Source organism: Lepidothrix coronata, unplaced genomic scaffold (assembly GCF_001604755.1).
Source record: "Lepidothrix coronata isolate B3197 unplaced genomic scaffold, Lepidothrix_coronata-1.0 Scaffold19, whole genome shotgun sequence".
Classification (NCBI taxonomy): Eukaryota; Metazoa; Chordata; class Aves; order Passeriformes; family Pipridae; genus Lepidothrix; species Lepidothrix coronata.
In genome coordinates, this window is record NW_016690199.1 from 342,388 (window position 1) to 366,627 (window position 24,240).

A 24,240-nucleotide genomic window follows, 5' to 3' on the forward strand; every position below is an offset into this window, starting at 1 on the left:
GACAGAATAAAAATTAGTGGCTGCAGGTGTGTTTTGACTTTCACCTGAGTCTCCACGGTTACTCCAGCTGATTGAAATCCAGGTGTTCCCTGTGTCACATGCCTGTCCTCTCCTTCTGTTTCAACACTTTTTCCTGGCACTGAATGGTGAACCAGTTCAGGAAGGTGATCAATTTTAGCGTTTTAGTTATCAGCTAATTAGCTCCTCGTGCTGCTCCTGAGCAGGTGTGCTGCTCTAGAGGTGGCAGGGCTTGAATATGGGGTGGGAAACTATGGCAGCCCAGATCTAAAAGTAGGATAAGCTACTGTAGGACTAGACATGCATTCCTTTGCATTTGTAGTAGCCATATTTGATGCCAGTAAAAATAAATACATAAATCTATATTAGATACCTGTATGTGTCTTTGTTGATGACTTCAGTGCTGTGCCAGGACAGCGCTGTCCTGGTAACATTTCTACATAAAGGGGTACGTGTGTGTCACCCATGCAGAAAAAACTTTGATCTCAGGTGATCCCACACAATCTCCCCAGTACATGCTGTGGGAATCAAGATGTTTGTTTTAGTTTACAACCTGAGCTTGCAGAGGCTCTATTTGTCTTTTGCTCAAACACTGTATAGCTTGGATTTGGATTTAGCTTAAACAAATCCCAAGGAACTGCCTCTTCATGTTATGTAAAGTTTGTTCCTGAAAATAAAAGGATCATCTGTGGATTACTGAAAGTGTTGCAATTTGGAAAGAGCTGTGCTGGGGAGGAGACAACTTTCTTCTTGGAGTGGGGAGAGTTTTCAGATCTCATCTCATTCAGGTCTTCTCATGGTCCTTTCAAAGCTTGGGCAGGGGGATTTGGTTTACAGTGGATTTCTAAAATTGTCACCAGTGTGAATGGAAAGCTGGTAGAAGAGATTACTCAGGAGGGTGCTCAGTATGGTCCTTGATTAGAGTGATGGTTTTTGTTTGGCTTATTTTTCTTCTCTACATAAATGAAAGTGAAGATAATACGAAGCAAAAGTTGTTTTGAAAGGTAACGGGAATGACAGTGAAGCACATTTGATCTTTGCATCGCAACTGTTACCACCAATCTGCTTTTTCTATTTTTTTTGATTTATTTTTTAGCGTGTTTACATTGGTAGCAGCCAGAAGATCTTTCATGAGTCCCAACTTAGGGGACTCTGCAGGGAGAGGAAAAATCCTTGAATGAGCTGTAGTCTAAAAAGTAAATGGATTTGAGCAGGGAAGATGAAGGTACAGTGGCAATAAAAAAAGCACAGTTTCTTCCAGAGTTAGTTGATACAGAGTGTATCCTGCTGAAGTGCTTGCTCAGTTTCGTGGATTAGTTTTCAGTGGAGCTGCAGGATGGGATGGGGAATAACACTGGAGTTAGAGCTTCATGGAGCATAGATTTAAGTATGTGTGGTTTTTAATCTCTGTGCTGTTTTTCTCCCCCTTCTTCCCCCCCGCAAGGCAGAACAGGTGAGCTGGTGTCAGGGGGTGTCTGTGCACTGTCAGAGGGATCACGATGCAAGTCATCTTTTTCCCCTGGCTTGAGAAGCCATCTCACAACTTTGTTTGTGGTGCAGGTGGAGAGAAGGACAGGAAAAGTCATGCTCCCATCAGCCTCCTGAAAGTACTTTGTGTCCCCGCAAGCGCAAGCGCTAAACTCGGGGTCTTTTCAAAGTGTACTAGATGCTGTACAGGTGAGTCAGCCTTTTGTGCTGAGGGCCAGGTGCTTGACTTATTTTCAAGCTGGCATGCTAGGACACACTGGCATTCATCACATTTGTAAACACTCCTCAAAGCTGAGGAAGGCTTTTGTCTTGTAACCGGTTTTCTGTAATGCTCTGGGAGTGACTGGCCTGACGCATTTTCCCCAGGTGGCATCAGCAGCCTGTGAAACACAGAGGAAGCATTTCTGCTCTGTGACCTTTACAGCAAGGTGATCTTCAGGGAGGACAACCAGCAGTGAGTGTGTCTGTATTTTTGGTACTTTGCCCAAATATATGCACTTTTGCCTCCAGAACAGGGAGTGAAAGACTCCATGTCTTGGACCAGTCCTTTGGGCAATGCAGTTTTGTCCTTGCTTTTCTGCCTCATGTGAATTTGATGGTTGACAAGTCATTGCTGAAGAGCATGAAGAAATACCTTTTGTTTTTAGTGGTGGAAAGATGGTTGCTGGTATTGGGAGTGAAACAGAGCGGGGTTGTGGTCTGTTGTGCCGAGTTTTATGTCAAGTTTAGGCTCTCACTTTTCTGAAAGAGTGTTCAGGTTTCCCTTTAATAATCTATTAGTCTTTATAGCCTTTGTTTCTGAACAAAGACTGGAGAGTATTTGTTTGTAGAAAAGAACAAGTAAAAAGGAGTTCCTGATGAGTTTTCCACAATATTTGTTGTGTAGCCTCACTGCTGGGGCTGCTTGGAGAGGGGAATGTTGGGCAGTCCTGGATCCACACTGCGTTGCTAGGGAAAGCAAAAGCTCCAGTTACATGGGAATTATCCAGCGCATGTAGTAAGTGTTTTCTCAAGTCTGTATCTGTCTTTCTTCTTTTCTCCTTTCTGTGTTCTGAGGTTTTTCTGTTTGCTTTCAGTAGGCGGTTGTCTTGAGAGGCCTGGTCTTGCAAACAGTAATGAACAGAGTTTTTATTTACTGGTGATACCTGTGGGACTGTTCAAATAAGTGTATGGAGCTGAATCCAAGACCCCCTTGAAGCCCACCAAATATTGTGGTTTTGTTTCCACTCCTTCCTTGAGACCTCAGTTTCCAAAGGACCGTGAAACCACTTCAGCTCTCCCAGTAGTAACTGGCTTAAGGATTAGGCCACTTTTTTTTTGTTTGTTTGTTTTTTTAAATAGTAAAAAAGACCTGAATATATTCACATTTTGACATGTTATGTCTGAGAATGTACAAGCTGGGAGCTGTTGTTTAGCCACACATTTTTAGCTTACTTATGATGAAGTACTGAGTGCTAACATGCCTGTTAAACTGGTATGTTGGGGATGGGAAAAGTGACTTAATTGTGTATTGTCAAAACCAAAGAACCTCTTTTGGCCTGGCCATTTAATGGACCATTGAGCTTCACTTGAATCTGGTTTTGCTGAAAGCTGCTGAGCAGAAATCACTTGGGTTTGTCTTTCACTGTTCACTGCTGTGTAGGTGGGGGTACGAGGCAGGTGCTGGTGACAGTTTGAACTGTCTGACACTGTGCCCAAAGTGACAATTGCTGCAGAACCAAAACATACCATTATCTTATTAGTGCATTCACATCTTCATGCAATTAAAATGTATTATGTTTAAGCTACCTCCACTATCCACATTCTCATAGTTTTAGCAGTTTATAATTTTAAGCCTGTGAGAATTTGACTGAGATTTACTTCCACCTGTACAGCCTGGATAGGAGTTGGGTGTCATTGTATCTGTGTGGTTAAGGGCAGCTGCCCTGAGAAGTGAGAGTGTTGTCAAGGTCTTCAGCAACCAGATAAGAGGGAATGACCAGCAGAAAATATCCCTTTGTGGGGGAGAGCATCTTTCTTTGTTCCATGCAAGCACTTTCAGATAAAAGGTGAAAATTGATCATTTTGGTATTCTGTTGCGTTAAATTTACATAACAGCAATGAAATTCCCTTCCAGTGTTTAATAATGCTGATTTCTGCAGAAAACCCAGTATTTCACAGATGCCTCAGTTCTACCACTGGAAAGTTTTGCAAACAAGTACTTGTCAGTTCTGGAAACTACAATATATATTGCTGTTAAGGTGATACTTTGGGGTGGAATACTGAGTAAGCATATATGTCTTAAAACCATCTGAGTCATGTATTCTATTTTTTAATACAAAATGGTTTTGAAGACTCAGCATGTTGTGGTGGAGATACAGCACTGAGCATAAAGAGATATGGAAAGGTGTCTTAAAAGGAGGAGAAAGAAGGGAGAATCTTATGTGCATCCCTAGGATCACCAACCATAGCATGTTTTTTACTGGGGAATTTTGTTAAACTGGTTAACTTTGTACATTGGATTCAGGTCGTGCTGCAGTGGGTGTCACCAAACTCGTTTTACAGGGTTTTCCAAGGAAAACACCCAGTATGGTGTTTTGTGCCCTGGGTAGGCTGGTGGGCTGTAAATGGCTTTTTCAGATGAGCTGCAGTTGCTTTTCAGATACTTGTGTTGCACAATGGTACCATGAGTCATGAACCACAGCCTGTGTCTGTAACTGCATTCTTTTCAGGGTTTAATTGTTGAGTGCAATAACCAGGGTGCAGACTTCAGGATCTACAAAAGACCCATCTTTTCTTTACCTTTGCCTGCCTTTGTTTTATTTTTGATCAGTAAACTTGGCTTATGTCCTTTATGTTAGTAGGCAAGGTGATCAAGTTCTCTATAGCATCCTAATGTTTCTTGGAGAAAATGATGATAAACACCTTACATGTCTGTCCAAAATGTTGCATGTGGTTTTAGGGGGTGGAAGCAGCTTGGATTGCACTTCAGGTAAGAGCTGGAAAGTTAAGGAAGTGCTTGAAGTTCATGGGAGTCTGAGAGCTTTAGAGAACTTTAAAAACATGATATTATAAATAGCAGGAGTAGATTTATATGAAGTAGACTGCTTGCTAATCACAGGTGTTGGTGGTGAGTTGAAATTGTCTGTGTGACGGTGTTACAGTTGTGGTCCTCAGCATGAAAGTAATCACCTCCCCAGATGTGTGCCACAGCACTGAGCTTTCAAGCCAGAAAAGTTCAGATTTCATATCAACGTGGAGTCATAGAATGGTTTGGGTTGGAAGGGACCTTAAAGATAATCTCACTCCAACACCCATACTGTGGAGGCCAGTTTGTGCATTAAGCTTGCAGGATTGAGTCCAATAATTCATTGTAATACATAATTCCATAAAATGATGAGAATATTTTAGTCTGGGATCTCCTTAGAGATTCATTTTTGTGTAGAGAGAATTATGTATTTTGCACACATACAGCTTACTTTGGCCGAGAAGGTTAAAGGTGGTCAGTGTTAGTGGGCATCTCCGAAATGTCAGGAATTGGAGGGGTCATTGCTTTCTGAAAGGCTTATCCTTTGCTTTTTTTGGGTTTCTTCACTGGGTCTCTCATCTGGTCATCATAGAATTTGCTAGTGCCCATTGCTTTATGGGAGGGTCTGCAGAATCAAAAAGTCACGTGGAAAATAGATGTGTTGGTTTTTATATTTTGAGTGAGCGGTTGTGAAAAAATCCTTTTCATTACTGTGTATAAGCTTATCATTTGGATTAGACTAGGAGCATGTAAAAAGCATGAAATTCTGTGTTCAGAGGCTTTTGATCTCCCCAGAGTTGTGTGCTGGAGGGTGTGCGCTCCTGATTTGTTTTAATTTGACTGCTTTAGTGGCACTAGATAATATCAAGCATTTACTGTGTGTGATTTATATGGAGAAGGAGAATGCTGTTTGCTGTTTCTCAGGCTAGGAACAATGTTCTTTACACATGGCCTTAATACAGTTGTGAGCCTAAACAAATGCTGCTTTTCAGTACCTGCACAGATTCCCTGTAATTATGGAGCAGTGTGGTGTTTATGGGAGAACCTGGGGCATTGTTGAGTGTTCCTCAGCTGATGTTTGGGTGAAACAGATCAGCTCAAATATTGTCTGGAACTGATAATCTGGATCTTGGGCTGGATTTCCATTTCCTTACTTGTTTTCAGTGGCTTTTTACTTGATCAGTGGGACTAGTGGGCTATGGTGCCTCTACCCATGGATAACGGTGGATTTTGGTTGTCTGCTGAAGTAGTGGATGGAAATGGAGAACTTTTTGTAGTTACCATTATGCAGATACAGGAATGAACAAAAATGTTCTGCATAACGAGTAAATTAGACCAGTCCCACAGATGGTGGCAGGTGGGGTTTGTGCTAAAACAGGCATCCAAAAAATACTTCTTCCCAGCTATTTCCACACACAAATAACAAGCAAACAGCAAATCTGTGCTCCGAGTTTGGCGTTTATACATGGGAGGAGCTTCACATAATGATGAACAGATTTGTGGATATTTATCTGACTTCAAATCATTTGACAACAGTTCGGTCCTGATCAGCTCACCAGTGTGGGGAGGCAGCTGTGTGTCATCCTGCCTCTTGTCCCAGAATGTGCATCCACTGCTGAGTAACTACACTGGTGTGTTCTGCTTTGTGTGGTTTGTGGCAGAACGTGTACTGATATAAATACTAACAAGAATATAATGTATTTTGTTAAAATGTAATTTTTTTTTGCTTTTGATCCTCCCTTAATACAAGTTTTCTTGCTTCTTGCTCCCTCTGTGCAACTGATTTCTCCTCACTGCCTCTCCTACTAACAAATACTAAAAGAATGAATACACGTCACAAATTTCATCATGATAAAGTTCTTCAAAATGTGCTGGAACTTTGAGAGAACGGTTTGTGTTACACCTGGGGTATGGTGAGTAATGTGTTTGCTCGCTTACTCCTTTGTGTTTGATAACCTGTGAAGCTGCTTCCAGCTTCCCTGGAATAGGGCTGGGTTTTTATTCCCTACTGCCTGTAGGAAATGATTGAGATGCCAGCGTAGCTAATGAATGTCTGACACATCCTCCTTATTTTTTGTTTAATACCTAAAAGTAGTTGCATTGAATATGACCTTATAATTTAGCTTCCAAAAGGTTGTGTGACTTTCACCAACTAGTTTAAGGTACTGAAATAGCAACTGCCGTTTATTTTTAAGGAAATGCTTGAGGAAAAAAGCATTTTTTGAAATGATTAAATTTACAATGCAAAAAAAAATGTTCTCTACAAGGCTTTTAGTAGGTCAGGATCTCTGCCACCCTTGAAAAGGAAATTGCAATCTGACCTGCTCAGTGGCCAGTGTGGGATGGGGGAGGGAGGTTTTGGTGTGTTTTTACTTCTATTTTTTTTAATAAGTCAAAACATACTTATTTTTTGAGATTTGTTTCACTGGCCACGTGTTGGAGATTGTAGGATATTTCAAGACATCCCTGAAATATTTATCGTGCTGTGTCCCACCAAGAATGTAATCTTAAGGTCTCCACTGTTTATGAAGCACAGTCTATATTTTATCTCCCGCTGAGAAAAGATGTGATAATGGTTGTTTAGGGATTATGTGAAAATGAAGTGAGGAATGACCCTTAAAAATTGGTAGGAAGTAGGAGATTCCCAAATGAGACTAGGGAGGTGGGAGAGCTGTTTCAATTGCTACTGTTGGGCTTTTGTAATGAATATCTTCTTTGCAGTTATACCGGTGAAAATTAAGATTGGTGAGATAAAGAAGCGTTTAAGGAAAATGAGGTAAAAATCTGTTGGGTACAGAAACTGAAACTACGACTGTAACTGGAGGAATTTTTAGCTCCTGGATTTGTTAGTGCTACAGTTTCAGAGAGTGCAGGCACAGAGCCTGAGAAGGTGCCTGTGCTGCTAAAGAACATTAATGGATCAAAAGTGCTGGCTCTGGGAAGCGATAGGACACACACGAGCTTCAGGCACAAGTTAGCACAGCCACTCCTAAACGAGCGATCCATTTCAACAGGGGATGCTTTACTCGGTTTTGGGTTTGTTCTTTACACCTCCTTTAACTTTTTTAGGTTAAAAAAACAAGTAGATTTGTCAGAGCATTTCTTTTTAACATATACTTGCCCAGGCTTATTTCTTGGAGGATTAAGTCTGTATTTGGGTGAAAGATGGCAACAAAAGGTTATTAAGTTGCGTCTTTTCTTTGTTTTTCTTTCTTCTGATGAGATTTTCTACAACTTAACGTTCAGAATAATTTAGGTTCTGCTCTGTAAGGTATTTAAGGACTCCATAGAAATCATTTTTCCTTCTCTGACATCCAGCTATTCAAATTGTAATAGTAAAGGCAACAGAGATTTAGCAAGTCACTCTAAATGGTGCTTTAGGGCAGGAAATAATGTCCCAATCAATTGAAATTCCAGTCGGGAATTGGGATATGATGTGAAATTACCTACATTAGTCTGGGAAACCAGTGTGCTCTCAACAACAGAAATGCTACTGAGTCCTTGTTATTCAAAGGCTACTGGTGCTTTTGGTCTGTCTCATTGAAAAGGCAGCAGTTTGTTCCCTAAGGCTGTATTGGACTGATGAAGAGGCGGGAATGATGATTTGTTGAGTCATGATCACCGCCCCTTGCTGCAGAAAGGACTTTTTACGTGCTGGTAGAATACATCTCCATATTAAATTGCATGTTTTATCTGAAACAAGACAAGCCGAAAATGTTTATTCTGTAGTTTTCTTCTGTGCTGTTGTATCAGCTATTAGAGACAACCAGAATGGTGTGATCTTACTTTCTTTTTCCACAGCGTGAAAAAAATTGATCCAAGTGAATCAAATTTGGATCTCAGACCTATATGTTTTATGGTGTGTGCCAGATAAGATAAATTAATTGGGGTTTGATAAAAGAATATGAATCTGTGTAGTTTGTGAAGACTGCTTTAGACTGATGGCAGAGTGGTTTCTGTTATGAGCAGAAGGAGCAGATGCTAAAACATCTGTGCCGTGCTTGTCATCCTTTAAAATTTTTTTTTCAGTAATCAAAGATGCATGTAATAGTAGCTTTTTTTTCTCCTTTTTTATTTTTCTTCCTAAGCTCTCGTTGTCTCGGGGCTTCAGTCATTAGAGCAGGTAACCAGGACCAACCATGGCTAACGCTGCAGGCACCTTCTTTGTTATCAAATCTAGTTACCTGTTGAAGACAATCAGGTCATCAGATCCTCCCTGGGAGCTTATAGAACTTTTAAAAACTAATTGTTGTAAATTTTTTTTTTAAACTAATTTTTGTCCTGTTATTTCTGTTGGTTCTGATTCCAGACTCCCACTATGGTGACTGATGAGAAATACAGTTTCCAGTATGAATTTTTACTCTATTGGTTGGACCTGTGTTAGTTTAAATAGCTTTTTCTGCTGTTTCTCTTGAAAAGCCAGTCTTCCAAATCTTGTGATCATCTAGTTGCCCTTTTGTGCATTTATAGGATGAGCTCATCTGTTTTGAGAGTGAGTGACCAGAACTGCAAACATCACTTCAGGTGAAATCTCACATCCTGCTGGTAACTCTTTCTGACAACAGCAGCTTTTCTGATGTGTCCTTGGGTTCCCTTTTCATGACTGCACCTCATGGCAGAGGGACCATGAGGTGCTATTTAATTGTTATAGAGGTGTCTCTTCCTCTGTGTAGTGCTCTTTAAATGATGAGCTCCCACAGGGACTTTGTGACTTGTTTCAAGTGCTTGAATTTTCGTTCAGTTGTGTTGCCTTCTGTTTCTATTGTGGAAGGACTTGACTGTAAAATAATCTCGTGTGCTTTGTTTAAAGTATTCTGAAATAATTTGTCCTGTTCTTTTGATTCTCTTATTTTTAGCAATCCTGAAAAATACTACTAATCCTCTGTCTACTCTCCCAGGTGTTGTTGCATTCGTTGTGTTCTAACTGGGCTTCCACTCACCTTTTTAGAGGTATATTGATCAAGTACCTTGTAGGTTACCCTGGAATAATGATCAACACTTCGTGGGTTGTATTATCTCTCCTTATACTTTTGGGTCAAGCTAAACTAGCTCAGTATGTCACAAAAGCTTTGTAAGAGGGAAGGGAAGGGAAGTAGAAACGTTAATAAACAGCATAGGGTGCTGTTGACTCAGATTGGGAAGAGGAACAAGCAGATTTTTATGCCCTCCCACCCAGTGGCTATCCCTTGGATCTTAGTTCAAGGATCTTGTTCAGACTGTGACCTGCCTGTGTGGTGAACCCAAAGGGAAAGTTTGTGTGGCTGAAAAATAACCCAAAAAGTAACCCAAAGAATAACCCTGTGGCTGCACAAAAGCTGTTCTGGCCTGCTGGAGAGGACAGCAGGGCAAGGACAGTGCACAGCAGGGCAAAGACAGGTTACAGCAGCTTCTCTGGCATTGGTGCTGACTTAACATGTAGGGATAGAGTTTTAGTGTTCCTGGGCTGCATATATAAACTCAAGGTTGTTGGGACTTTTGCTGCTCATCAGAATGGGAGCTGGTGTCTTAACCTTTGAATTCAATCACCCATTTCTGACAAATTAGGTAAAACCAGTTGATTTTATTGTATCGTAAGCCAAGATTTATGTGGGAGCTCCCACTTTGTCGTGGCAAACTTGTTCTTTCAGTCTTTTCAAGCTGAGCAAGTTCAGTGATAGAGAGGACATCACTTGACTTTTTTAGCACTGACAGGGGGTTCAGAGCTGTCCAGGACATGGACTTACTGCCCCAATAGGCTGTTTCTGTCAGTCGTTTTTAATTGTGTGTACAGTACACCCACACTGTGTCTGTGTTTGAATAGCTTAAGGAAACTGGACTGTGTACTTTTTATGCTTTCAGTGAAACACAAGCCTCTGCTCTTGGCAGGAATTTGGCTTGGTTCCTCCCAAAAGCCACGAGAGATGAGCCAACATATGCAGATCATTCAACAGGTATGTTTGCAAGAGACAGGTCAAGATTTTGATTTTTGAGAGAGTTTTAAACCTTTGCATGTGTCCCATAGGGACCCCAAACCACTGTTGTTTTTATGGAAAACCTTGGTCATATGCCTGGTTCTCTTACAGATGTGTCTTATCAACTTTATCTTCTTACTTTCTGAGATTAGGAATGAAATATGGGAGTGTCTTGTGACAAGCCCTCAGTAATGTGGTCATGATATCCCATCATGCCACAAATACCTTTTAGTGTTTTTCCCCTTTTACCATATAGCTGCATTTCCTTGTCTTGTTCCCACATGCTGTTCCCGCTCTAAATGCATTGAGAGTACAGGACAGAAGGTGAAAGCCTTGTTTTGGATCAAGTAAAAGTCTTTTCGTGACTATTTTGGGTCCCCGGAGCGTTTATTTTCTGTTGCCCGTGTTTTATTTTTTTCCCCAGTGTGATTTCTTGTGTGTGCAGGTGTTTGGTACAACTGAGTCAGTGAATGCTTAGAGCACTTGAGCAGTCAGCCCTGTCAGCCCTGGTGTAGGGCTTTCTCACGAGGTAACACATGGATACAGAAGGAGAAGGGAGCAACGTGTCTTTGATGGAGTTCTGTGTGGGATCTCACACTTGTTAACCATAAGTGTGTTTGTCTTGAGACAATGGGCAACGTTGAGCTGGATCATGTCTCAAAAAGTGCAGTTTCTGCAATTTAGACAGACGGGAAATTTCGTAACTGTGTCTTAAGTTCAGGTGTGCTGTGGGCAGCTGCTGATCCTCATAGCCACCCAATTTGGTGTTTGCTGAGAACTTGCAGAGTTCTCATTCAAGGAGAATAGAAGGGTTATTGACACAGTTGAATTATTATTTTAGTGCATGTGTTTGCCCAGTAGAACATAATGGATTTGGAGTAGTTGTTCTGGTACATTGGGTAAATTCTAGGTCGGTTTTGGTGTGCCTAATCATTGTGAAAGCACTTATTTCTCAATGCCACACAGCTGCTCTTGAAGTGTCAAGTACTGGCCTGTTGTTTGACCAAATTGACATAATGGTGCTGTAAGACATGTTTTTATGATTGTGTCCTTAATTGTCTAGGCAGTAGTATCTCATAAATAATCACTTCTATTTAAATACCTATAGAAATGTTTTCTCTATACTGTCCAGAGTTAATACCATAAAAGGTTTAATTTTTTTTTTTTTTAATTAAAACAAAAGGCTCATCTGTACTGGATAAATGTGAGTTAAGTTTCAGCTTGCTGCAAACTCTTTTGTCAGGTCCAAGCCACTTGAAATGGTTTTGTAGTGAGATGTTGAAACACAATGGGTGGTGGAAATGTTTCTGTTTATTATTAATTGAATCAGTATGTATTTTTTTTTCCTTAAAATGCCAGTCAGTCAAGGCTGTAGTTCAACCACTACCTGGTCTGCTTTCTTTCTGGTGAGTGCAGCTGAGATGAACGGGTCTATATAGCAGTGTATGTACATGAGTGTTTGGAAAATAGGGTTAACTGTGGCTGTCTCCTAAATTTTTGAGATGTCTGAGCTCATTTAACCTCCTCCTTTCTGTAATACGGAGCAGAACTCGTCTGACAGAACAAAAATGAAACAGAAGTGTGTGCGTGCATCCTTTTCCCAAAAGATATAAATAGTCTAAAAGGAGGATTGTGTGTTTAGCAGCTTGGCAGATGATGCTGGGAATTGACATAATACAGATATAGGGAGGGTACTGGAGTCTCTGTTTGGTTTTGCTTTGTTGCTTAAAGGAGGGGGTTCAGATCAGCTCTTGATATTTCTGAAAGAAAATGAAATGTTAGCGAAGTAATCTGTGAGATTTCGTGTTGCAGTGTGACTGTGGGCTGAAGAGAAGGGAGCTGCAGACAACTGCAGGTAACTTATCAACAGTGTTTAAAACCCAAAAATTCATATCTACTGATTGATAGTTTTGATTTCTGCCGGAAAGCTGTGATGTGTCTTGTTGCCATAGTGAGCTGTAGTCTCTGTGTGGCTCATGGGCTGCTTGTGAGACCTGTTGGTTTATTAATTGAAGACAAGACCAATTGTGGGGTTTTTGGCCAGGTAAGGTTTTGAGAGCATTCTGGAGGTGTCTCCTTACAAGGTGAGAACAGCAAAATCCCCGTGGGTGGGATTTCACAGAATCTGAACAGGGACCAGGGAAAGAGTAATTGGTATTACCTCCCAGCTCCCTCTTGTATTTGGCAGTCAGAGAAGAGATGGCCCAAAACACAGCCAGCAGTTTCTGCAAGTGCTTGAATAAGGATTTATGAATTGCTGAAGCTGAGGTGTGAAAGGGAAAAGACTTTTGTCCCTAACTCCCTACTCATATGGGAGCTCCTGATCTCATAAGCTCCTTTATTCTGATGCTCTTGGAAGTGCTTGATGTCATTGCAGTCACTCTTCTTTCTCTTCCCTCTGCTTTTGATCCCTAAGCTGTAACATGGGAGATAATTGCTTTTGCTCAGTTCTTCTGGATTTTTTGAATCACAGACATCATCATTGCCGCAGACTCTGGGAAGAACCTGCCTTCTAGGCTGTGCCTCTTAGTCCATCAGCCCAGAAAATAAACCTGCACTGGCCAACTGCAGATAGTTGATGAACTCTTGGCTACGTAGCAGGAACCACTGTGGGTTATGAGGATTTGTTAAATGTACTGAAGGTTGAGAAATAAACAGGTTTGGTAGCTGCTCCCTCCAAAGGGGGCCGTTCTTGTCTCAGTTCAAGTATCTCTGTAGGAGAACATGAAATTGTCTAACCCAAGCTAAGCAAAAAGCCTGGAAATGTTTCTGGAAGCATCTTTGATTTAAAAAATCTAGATGTCATTCTGTAAGCTTTCTCATGTGTGTGTTTTCTGTTGGTTTTTAATGTTCCCTTGCCATAAATCAAGTAATTCCATTTCTGTGAGTAAATTTCCCTCTGACATCAGAATTGAGGAACAAGTGAAAACACATCATTTTTGCTGATCCTTTCCACTCCACTTGTTTGTGGTTCAGGTCTTGGCTATGTATTGAAGACTATTATTATTTTTTAATCTAAACTGGTTTTTCCATAGTGGAGAGGATTATTTGTTTTGTGAGTTACTTAACAGAAACATCTTGGTTATAAAAGCTGAAGAAAGAGGGGCTTAGAGATTCTAAATATTTGATACTGTTTAATGAGTGTATCTACTAAAAACAACCTTTGTAAAGAAGGGTAGTAACTCATTCTGTAATATTCCTAGTCAACAGCAAAAACCATAAAGATTTTTTTTCCCTGAAATGATTAATGGCTGCATATCTAAAGCCCTGCAAATTTTTGTAATGCTCAGCAGAATCTGCAGTTTTATAAGAGAATATATTGTACTCTGCTACTTGTGAAAATAGCTCTTCCTCTCTTCTGTTTTGTTTGCTCCCTTGCCAGCCAAGCTAGAAAAGTGAGCAGCACTATCGAGCTATGCTAATTTTGTGAGCCATTTTAATCCGTTCACCGTCCCAGAGGCTTGATTCCTTATCTGCCATCAGCCCTTCACGAAGGGAATGTGTGGGGAATGCAGGATTGGGCACAAATCTTGTAACCTTTGAAGACACTCCGTCCAAAACAAACACTTAGTTCCAGTAAGTGTAATTTAGTTGATAAATATCTTAGCAGTTTTCTGGAGAGGAACCTCTGCTTGTTTACCAAAAGCATTGTTAGTACAATCCTGGTCCTGAAGTCCATGAACATTGACATGAGGGCATGTAGTGCTTTTGTGCACAGATGGTGCCAAACCATCTAGATACTGTACTGTTTGCTTTCCTCAAAAATGTGGTGTTGTTCTAGACTGCTTAGAGACCGAGCCTTTTGTTTAATATTTCATGGGATGAAAGAGAAGAGCAAGACAGATCAAGCCAGTGTCCATGGAAATGAGAACGAGCATACTGATATTTATTATCCTGGTGTCGAAGACCAGGAGACTTTATTGTTCCTGGAGGTGCTGTGATGGCTTTTGTTGATGGCATTACTAATTGTAAAAGTAGCTTCCTTGTCTCTGTGCCTGTGTAACTCCTTGGACGTTTTCTATTGGTATCTTCGTCCTGATTACCAATTCTTCGGGATACAAACTCAAATCCAAAAGGTAATGAAATGTCTTAGTGTGTGAAGTAGAATACAGATTGCAGGGGCTGTGAAACCTTGGTGTGAAGAGGAGAATCAGCAGTATCACACATTGAGTGTTTTAGGTCTCGTGTGAAGCTCTTGTCTTCAGGCATACTCAGTGTTGAACCAATATACAGACCTGATTTTTAAGCATGAACATTTGTCATGCATATGAAAAATTGCCAATTTAAGGCTTCTAATTTAAAAAAAAAACTTATGGCCATCTGTTTTGGCCCTGATTTGAAGGTGAATTAAGTGTTTTGGTGCTTTGCTCATTTGGGGAAAGCATGCGTTGGGCAATGAAAGACGCACTGGACGATGTCCTGCTTCCATAGTCAACTGTCTTTACACTAAGACCTATCAGGAAGAGTTGGACTTGCAAAGAAATGGAAGGACCTCCCAAATTGCTATGGTCTGTGTGCCATGAGGAGCTCTGTAATACAGTTGTGGTGTTGGGCTGTCCCTCTGCTGCCCAGGATGTCTGACTGTTGTTTGAGTTGGGTTCCTTTGGTGAAGTCACAGAAATTGCTGCATATCTTGAATAGATAAATAAACCACAGACAAAAAAAAATCATGCTATATTTTTAAATTTTACAGTGCAAGGTAAATTTTTTTCAAGTCACATTTTGAAATCTTTATTTCAAGACATGAAATAATTCATTAAACCCGTCTTTACTGAAGTCTGCCTTCCTGATGTTAGCCTATGCTCTGGCTTTTGCCACCTGCAGTGAAACCCAAAGGAACTCTGAGTGGGATTTGGGAAATGGCTTTTTTCCTTCCTCAAGGATCAGATGGGAATGTGTGACCAGACGTCGCCATCGCTGGCAGAGTGGTTGTGGTTTGTGGGGGCAAGAACGAACAAGCCCAGAAGGAAGCTTGGGATCTAACTGTGTGTATTAAACCTACCCGGAGATGGAGAGCAGGCAGGATATGGACTGAGTCCAGGTCTGCCCTCGACTTGTCCCACATAGCCCCCTTTGAGTTCAGAAGGAATTATCTAGAAATAAATATAAGGGTGGATGTGCGTGAGTGAGCGAGAATGTGATCACCTGATGTGGGATTCCCATAGTGAGGTGTTGACTCATCTTTTCATGTATGGAAAGCTATTTTCCAGCCCTAGAAACAGTGGTTTCAGTTTGGGAAGGCATTGAAGCACTTGTATGAAGTGCTTTCCCAAGAAGGGATTTTTCTCCATAGTCAAGTCCTGTGTAAACTTGAAATATTGATTTAGGGAAGGGGGGAGTGAAGTAATTTCAGGTGCTACTGTCAGTGTATAATATCCTGCACACGGAGCCCCTGTTCTGTTGGTCCTTAGGCAATACCATGACAAAAAACCAATACAGACACCTGCACTTGGATGCACCTGCCGAGTTCTGTAGCTTTACACTCCTTCTTCTATAACTTAGGAAAGAAGAGACAGGGGTTTTCTGTGCAGTGGCTGCTGCACTGAGAGAGACACATAAACAGCACGAGCTGCCAAAATGAAGGAGACAGTGAAACTGTCCTAATGTTGGGCCCTTGCATGCATGGACAGGTTGGGGGAGGAAGGAGAAAACCCTTTCCCTGCCTTACCTGCTTTAGTAGTGCTTCTTCTGTAGTGGGAACCTAAATTGTTTTCTTTATATTCATTGTACTAATTTTTCATTATTTTCTTGAGCCTGTGTCCCAGAAAGGTGTGAATTTCAGGCCTAGTGTGCTAAAAAAGTTTGATCTTTCCTTTCCCAGATAACTCGTGTTTATAAATACACTTCGTTTTCTAACTAAAGGAATTCTGGAGCAGGAAAATGCCCAACTAAATTCAAGGTCTGCTCTTTAACATTGGCAGCTGCTGTGCAGGATGCATTTCAAAGCTGAAAACGAAAGTTCTCCTTGTGTTAACAACAACAAAAAAAATTCCTCTTTTTTTTTTTTTTTTTTTCTTTTTTTTTTTTTTTAATTCTGAGATACAATTGTGTTTGTTTTGCACTTTCTAATCTTGAAAACAGAAGCTGGGTAAAACTGGTTGGCTCTCCTCAGCTCTGCCTTTGCAAGGACTGGAACCAGTTTAGCTGGGGGTAGGTCAGCAGAGTGAAAGTTTTGTTTAGGATCCTTCGCAACTGTGTCAGTGTTGTTTCTCTTGACTTGTTTAGCTTTTGTGCTGGGTTTATGAAGGTGCAACACAACTTAGCCCTTAATGTACAACTGTTTTGGCTTCAATATAGCAAAGCTATAAATAGGCACTACTTTGCCTCCCCAGCAGTAGGAAATGACTGCAGCAGGTGTTGTCCTCTGCTAGATATTTGCACACTATTACTACCCAAGTAATTTTTTTAAAATTGGCTTTCTTGTTGTTTGTTCTTCCTTTATTAAATGCCAACTGACTGGTCAGCAGGCATCACATTAAAATAGGAAATCTTCGTTAAGACAAAAGAAATAAAAGCAGAAAGGTATTTTTGCTTTACTTCTGTACAGCCTCTGTGTAAAGTTTATTTTATGTGCAATTTTAAAAGTATTACCAGAAGGCACAGGAAAGCTGCATAATGCTGGGTTGCTGCCTGAAATGGTTTTTTGGTCCTTTTGGCTTTGCCTGGCTGGAGTTTAGCTGAGGTTTGTTATAGCAGTTCTTCTGTGGTAGGACTGGTAGATGCTTGGAAGGCTGTGGGCAGGGTTTGTATCTGTGCTTGTACTGAATTGTCCCTTGCACTGTGACACCAGGAAATAAAGGGGGCTTTTTGTGCAGCAAGGTGGTGCTTAGAGCCAGTGAGGATGTTGCAGCATGGCCCATTCAAAATGGGTTTGATGGTGTCAGTAAACAAACTTCCCCTCAACACAGACCCCGTCGTTGTTTGGATTAACTGTGGGTCCCAGCAAAGGGACCGAGTTGTTTGGGCAGGGAGAATAAATGTGTTTGTGCTGCCGGGATTGTTTCCGTTCAGCCGCGGAGCAGAGCCCTGGCCTCCTGCCACACTTGGGTGCTGCAGGAACGGTGAAATCCGGGGGAGATGTAGGGTGCAAACAGCAAACAAGGGGGGCAGTCCTGTGTGTCTGTTCCTGTTTAACACCTGTCTGCCCTTACACCCCTTCCTTTCCCCTGCAGATGCGAGAGCTGCGTGGAGCTGCTGTTCGTGAGAGGGGCTGGGAACTGCCACGAGTGCGACACCCCCCTGAGGAAGAGTAACTTCAGGGTGCAGCTCTTCGAGGATCCTGCTGTCGACAAGGAAGTGGAAATTCGGAAGAAAGTGCTGAAAATGTGAGTGCCACCAGTTTAAAGAACAGAAGGTGGAAGTATTTCATGGATCACAATTTTAAGAAATCGACTTTTTCCAGTAGTACAGAGGAGATTTTTTTTTTTTTTTAAAGTGACAAACAATAAAACTTGACTCCATTTATCATGGAGGGATTTCAAAGAATCTGATTTTATGCAACGACTGAGGACTTAATTCTCAGTTAAGCCTTGAGGGATTCCTGCTTAGCATTAGAAAACGGGTTGTTTCTACGTGGCCTCCTTTGGCAAAGACTTGCCTCCTAAATGGAGATGATTAGATGTTGAGGAGTACAGCTGCTTTCCCTTTGAGGGGGTGAACATGGGAGTAGGGCAAGAAACGGGACCTTGATTGTTTTGTTCCCTGGGGACCTGTTCTCAGAGTTGAAGGCTGGTTCCCTTAAAAATCAAAATGGACAAAATAGAGTTCACATTGTTTTTTAACTTCACACGGCAATTGTTAATGGAAATGGTTCCCTACAAGCCTGGTGTTACTAGCCTGTCATGCAGATTTGAAAGCTCTTGGAATTGAGATAAATGAGGTCTGAAATTGCATCTCCCTCCTTGTGGCCAAGAAACAGCATTTTATAAGGAAAATAAGGGACCCAGTTGGTGTTTGACAGAAGAGGGTCTGGTGAAATGTAACAAACCCAGAGAGAATTGTGTGTGCAAAAACGAAAGTACAGGTAAATTGTAAGCTTGGCAGCCTTTTATTTGAGACTTAGTACAATACTAAATAAATCAAGATGATGATGTGGAGAAACTGTGTTGCTGAATACCAAGATGCTGATGTGGAAAGCAATAATAATTTTGATGTTGGATTTTAAAGTCTGCTAAAGTTAACAGAAGTCAAACTGGAATGAAGTCAACTGAGTTGACTAAACATGGAATGAAGTTTAGTTAGAAGAGAAAACATTGGAAAATGCTTGGCCCACTTTGTTTTACCGGATTAGTTTTTGGGAGGCAGGAAAAATGCCTCCAAATTGGAATTTTGCCTGAGTTTTTGGGATTAGATTTTTATACTCCTGGGTGTTGTGGTCCATGGAGCAGGCAGAATCTCAGCTTTGTATTTTCTTGGGAAGAAAACCTGCACATCTTGACTTTCAGAGGCTGTCCATGTTCTAGCCAGCTGTCTCTTCATCTTTTTACTTTTTCCAGCTATGAAGAGGTGAATATGAGTCCTGGAATGGTCTATTGATATGAAATGAGATAATTGCATAGCATTTTCAGTTTGCTGCTGACATGTGCTTTCTGTTGTTGGCACGAAGCCAAACTCCCTGTTCAGATACTTCTAGAAAAGCTTTTTTTTTTCCTCTTTTTTTTCCTGTGGGTGTTACTGTTGTCTCTGCCTCTGTTAAGAGGTTGACTGGGAATGACTCTGTCTTGGCCTCTGTGCTCGTGTTTACCTGTAACCCTGGAAAAGGAGTCGGCAAACAGTAGGCAAAGATAGCACTGATTTATTCCAGGCTGGCTCCTTTCCTTTGGAACAAGCACTTCTGTCTCCCATGAAAGACTCTGTATGTTGGTCAGTTTGGGAGCCACAAAGTACATAGTTGATAAAACTAGATCAATACTTAATCAGCTTGCAGCAAGAGCCTTGTTGAATGGAAATTGCATCTTTGTGTGTTGTATAAATACTTGTTTCTCTTCTCTCAAAGATACAATAAAAGAGAGGAAGACTTTCCCAGTTTAGATGAATATAATGATTTCCTGGAAGAAATAGAAGAAATTGGTAAGTCTTAATGCTTGCATTTTTGATGTGCTGTGCTCATGAGACCACAGGCTTTTTTATTCTGACTCAGCTGCCTATGAGAATGTCTAAGTCGAGTTTCTGTAATAGGATTTATCATAGTATCACATTTTTATCTCATTACTTTTTTCTGCACACTTTTAATCATATTTGCTGAACTGTAGGACATCGTTGAGTAAAACTTTTTATCTGCCAGAGGAAGAACACAATCCAAAGAGGAAGCAGTGCTTTACAGCTGGAAAAGAAAGGCTTGCAGGGTACTGTCAGTGCTACACTGGCAAAGATTAAACAAAGAGAGGAGAAATTGAAATTTTCATTATATGCTTCCATTAGCTTTATCTACCATGACAGAAGCCATATGGTGTCTTTCATCATTTCTGCTTCTGCAAGTACAGTAGTTGAAGCTGCTTTGAAGCTGATGACCTTACATACCACTGTGGTAGCATTTTATGTTGCTGTGCAGAAGGAGGAGGTTTAGGAACAGACGTTGACTTCTTTCTCTTTGGATTAGCTGAAGCAGAACTTTGCCCTTTGGGGAAGGGACAATGTTATCAACAGAGTTTATTTTCTTCTTAGTTAGGGTGACTTGTGATTTATGGTGGACTGATGGATTTTGCTTAGAAAAACAAGGATGTGTTCAAAGGAGTGACTCCTAAATGGTTTGTTTCTTGATTTTTATGAGCTTCTGAGGCTTTTCTTTTTTTTTTGACCTGGAGGAAGAAGAGGTGACTTAGAGCATGCAGGAAGGGCAGCGAATGTGATTTGAAGGAAAACATGGAGATGCCACTCCCCTTCAGTTTCTCAAAGGAGCCCTTGCTCCTCTTTGCACTGTGGTGTTTTGTAGAAATGTATCCAATACACTTACTGCCGTGAGTAATGTATCGTGTTTTTGTTGGCATCAGAAGGCCGAGGCTGGAGAGCCAAATCGTGTGGCTGGGAAACACCAGCCACACTCATACGGGTCCAAATATCTGGAGGAGATGATGTGGGTGTAGTTCTGTTTGTATATTTTTTTGAATGGTATGGGGGAAGGAGGGAATGAGCAGAAAGAATGGTTGCATCTTGGCCAGAGGATCCTGGAAGAATCTGTGTGCTTATGGAAGGGAAAAGAGCTTCTTATTTATGTAGCATTAAATGCAGTTGCCCCACTCACTGCTGTTGCAGTTTTCAGCATCTGCAGCAAGGGATTTGAAGTCTTGCCTGAAACTGCCTGAATCTCATGAATCTGTGCAGGACGTTATGATTCTTCAGCTCTTGGGATTAGGTGGTTACATTTCAAATGGTTCCAAAGTCTGCACTGGGAACTTGGTTTAGAAGCAGCAGGAATCCAGCTGGTCTTGGTAACCTTGTGAAAAAGAGTGAGTTTGCCAATAACTGTGTTGGCCCTGCAAATGCATAATGAAGAAGCTCGATAGAGTCATTAGGAATTGAAGTTAGTTGCCTGAGAGGGACACCTAAAATACTAAAAGAATAGGAAGTCTGATTACCTCAGTTCCTTCATGTAGCAGCCAGGGTGATGAGAGGAAAAAAGGGGTGCAGTCAGAAGGCTCTTAGTTTTCACTGTCTAAGGGTTCATTTGTGATCTACTAACTCCAGACAGATCCCAGAGGACAGGTTTGACTCAACAACACTACTTTAGGCAAGAGTTCACGCCCTATTCTCTCTCCCTGGTGACAAAGCCCAGTGCACACATATTGCTCTCCCCAAGCCCTTCCCTGCTGTGCTCCTGGGCAGATTTCTCCACCTGGAAGTTGTCTGGTGGATTCTTCCAATGCATGTGGAGAATGGCATGACTGAATAATGTGTTAAGGGTGTATCTTTGACTCTGTATGGTCACTTCATATTATACTGCAGAGAGTAGTTGTTTCATTTTTGTGTGTGTGTGTGAATTCCCTGCTGGTTTGTGCACATGAAAAACTGGGCTGCAAGAAGGGAAGGAAAGGATTTGGTCGTGCAGGGCAGTTTTGCCTCGTGGAGCCAACGTACAGCAGGTTGAGAGTAGCTGGTGGTGGTTGTTCAAGCTGCCAGGTTGGGAATGTAGGGAGGCAGAGAACTGGATTTCCCCTCTCTCCCCCTGCCCCAAACTTTCAGTTTTTCTGCGGGAGGGTCAAAATGTGGCTTTACCTTGTTTTCTCTTTGCTGGGAAGTTTCGTTTCTTGAGTTGTTGTGGGAGTTCAAATAAAATAATTACTTAGCAGAGGCAAAGTGTAAGCATCAATTGTAACCTTCATATGACCCTGGCACAATTCAGATAGTTTTTCCAAATATTTGCAGGAATTGCACTGTCTTATTCCATTGATGTGATACACGACCTCACTGGAAACACATTTTCCCCCTTCATATCAGCCGTGTTATACTTACAGACTTTTCCTATTTAAATAGAAGAGTTGGGTGGTACAGCAGAAGCGTGTGTGTGGGAAGGTCAAACAAACATTGGGGTAGTCACCTTTTAAGATTTCTGTTATAAAAAACACATTTTTGAAGTGGTTTAGAATGTAGCCACTAAATAATGCTTTGGGCTAAAATGTGTTGTTACAAGGCTTTAAATAAAAACCACATTTTAAAGCAAGTTTTCGCCAGAAGAAAAATCAGTTGGACAATTTGAGAACACTGTAAACACAGTTTGTTGTCATTAACACTAGGAATAAAAATAAAGTGAAAGGGTTAAAACCTGCCTTTGGGAAAGGTGTGGACAACATCCATCTGAATGAGTCAGGTCTGTGCCCATATGATGAGAGCGACAAGGTTAAACCTTAGAGTGTTGCTACAAGTTGCAGTTTCTGGACATAATGCAAACTTTGCTTGTTATTTCTATAAGGTTTTCTTCTTTCCCCGAAGGTTTTCTTCTTCCTCAGAGTATATCTGTGCCCATTTTTTTTTTAAACCCTGTGTGTAAGCTCTCCCAGCAGGACCTGCCTCCCAGCATGTGCCTGGCACCCTTCTCCTGGTACCTGAGTGAGGCCCGCAGGCATTACCACAACACAATTGTTAGCAGTAATTACTGCTTTTTAAAAACATTCAGTAAGTTCAGCTTGGAAGGAGGCTGCTGTATTTGTGCCCTTCGGATTCCTGTATCTCCTTACTCCTCCAAGACTTTGTGCAATACCGGCTGCCTCGAGACTTGTCTTACTCAGAACGTTTATCTCTCGAGTGATCCTCGGATAGGGAGGGTTTTGGTATCTGTGATCACTTGTGGGTTGTGTTGTTTATTGTTTTGCGGTTTGTTTTTTTCCTTCTTGTGTGTGTGTGCTCTCGAGGATGGTGTTGCTGGTCCTGACAGAGGCAATTTCCCCACTGGAAACTGGGCGGCTTTATCAAAGAACCGTTTCAGTCATTTCGTCTGAACAAAGATTTCACACTGCTCCAGACAAAATGGTCTCTCTTAGACTGATGGGGCTGAGTGAATTCAATCATTTATGACTATGCTAAGGTAATTTTCTGGAAAATTATTGACCCAGTAAAAGACAACTGAGGATGAACAGAAATAATTATTAATACCTAACTAGACTTTTCTGGCTTATCTGTGGGTTTTCTTTTGGTTTTGATAATTATTTTGTTATAATCACAGAAATGTTGGTTTGGAAGGGACCTGTTATGATCTGTTTCATCTGTTTTCCACCTTACCCCTCTCCTACCCCTCTTAAAAGTACAGGGACCAGGCATCAAAAACACCAAGAGAAGGTGCCAAAGCAGCCTGGGACTCCTTGGGCAGACTGAGGGTGTGGCTGTGTGGTTGTGTCTCCCTCTGCCCAAAGCAGTTGCTCTTCTACCATTCCCAACCTCTAGCTGGGGTTTTATGAAGCTGATTATTAAGGAGTTTTTTGTAGTGGGATGGGAGGAATATTGTTTATATCAAACTAATGCTAATAATGTTTAGTCTGAGATTAAAATGGAGATTTTGATGGACTTAGAGTCCTGCAGTGGAGTCATATTCATTCATACTGCTACGTCTCTGGACAAATGATTGTGCCATATAATTAAAATTTTTCTCATTTTCTTTTTTTATAGCTAGGAAAATATTTTTCCATTTATTGTAGAATTCCATAATGAATATTGTTGTTTTGAAAAGCAGTGAAAGTCTCTCTGTAGAGGCTGAATTTCAGAAGTTGGGAGTTTTACCTAAATAGAATGAAATGTTTCAGAAAAACACAATAGTCTTCCTGTTACACTTCAACAGATGTCTCAAGGCAAGTCATTTTATAAACCAACCAATGTGAGATGGATAAGTAGATAAATAATTGTTGCATACAAAACAGCTTCTGTTTCTTTTCCCTGAAGGGTTTCAGGCCTCTTATATCGGCTTATGCTATATTTCAACATGGACAAAAATAAGTCTGTCTTCTCTTTGAAACCTTTTCAAACCAGCCATCTGCTTTGCCACTCATATTCAGATCTACACCAATATTTTTTCAGGGTAGGTGTGGCTTACGAGTTAGGGATTTTTAACCCTTTCTGGTTCTTCCAGTTTTATATTTTTTTTTGTGGTGTTGTTGTTGTTGGGCTTTTGAAAAAGGGAAGAATTATATTTAAAATAAGTTTCTGGCAAAACTCAAAGCAGACCAAATAAAAAAGTGCTGCTTAGTTGCTTAGTCCTAGCTATTTAAAAGGTAAGATGTTAAGTATTACCAACTGTGTTCTTTGGTTTGATGTTTGTTGGTTTTTAAATGCCGAGAAACTTGTGGAGGGAAG

General features: G+C 41.0%; 1 protein-coding gene across 1 annotated transcript in view; it reads left to right on the forward strand.

Moving 5' to 3' along the window:
• The first annotated feature begins 1,517 nt into the window (after positions 1–1,517).
• Positions 1,518–24,240, forward strand: part of MNAT1 (MNAT1, CDK activating kinase assembly factor) — a 101,275-nt gene continuing 78,552 nt past the window's right edge. Inside the window, exons 1-4 of the mRNA XM_017807415.1 lie at positions 1,518–1,695; positions 1,900–1,960; positions 17,637–17,789; positions 19,460–19,533. Of these exons, the coding sequence (XP_017662904.1) occupies positions 1,518–1,695; positions 1,900–1,960; positions 17,637–17,789; positions 19,460–19,533 (466 nt within the window). The remainder of the gene's footprint in view (positions 1,696–1,899; positions 1,961–17,636; positions 17,790–19,459; positions 19,534–24,240) is intronic.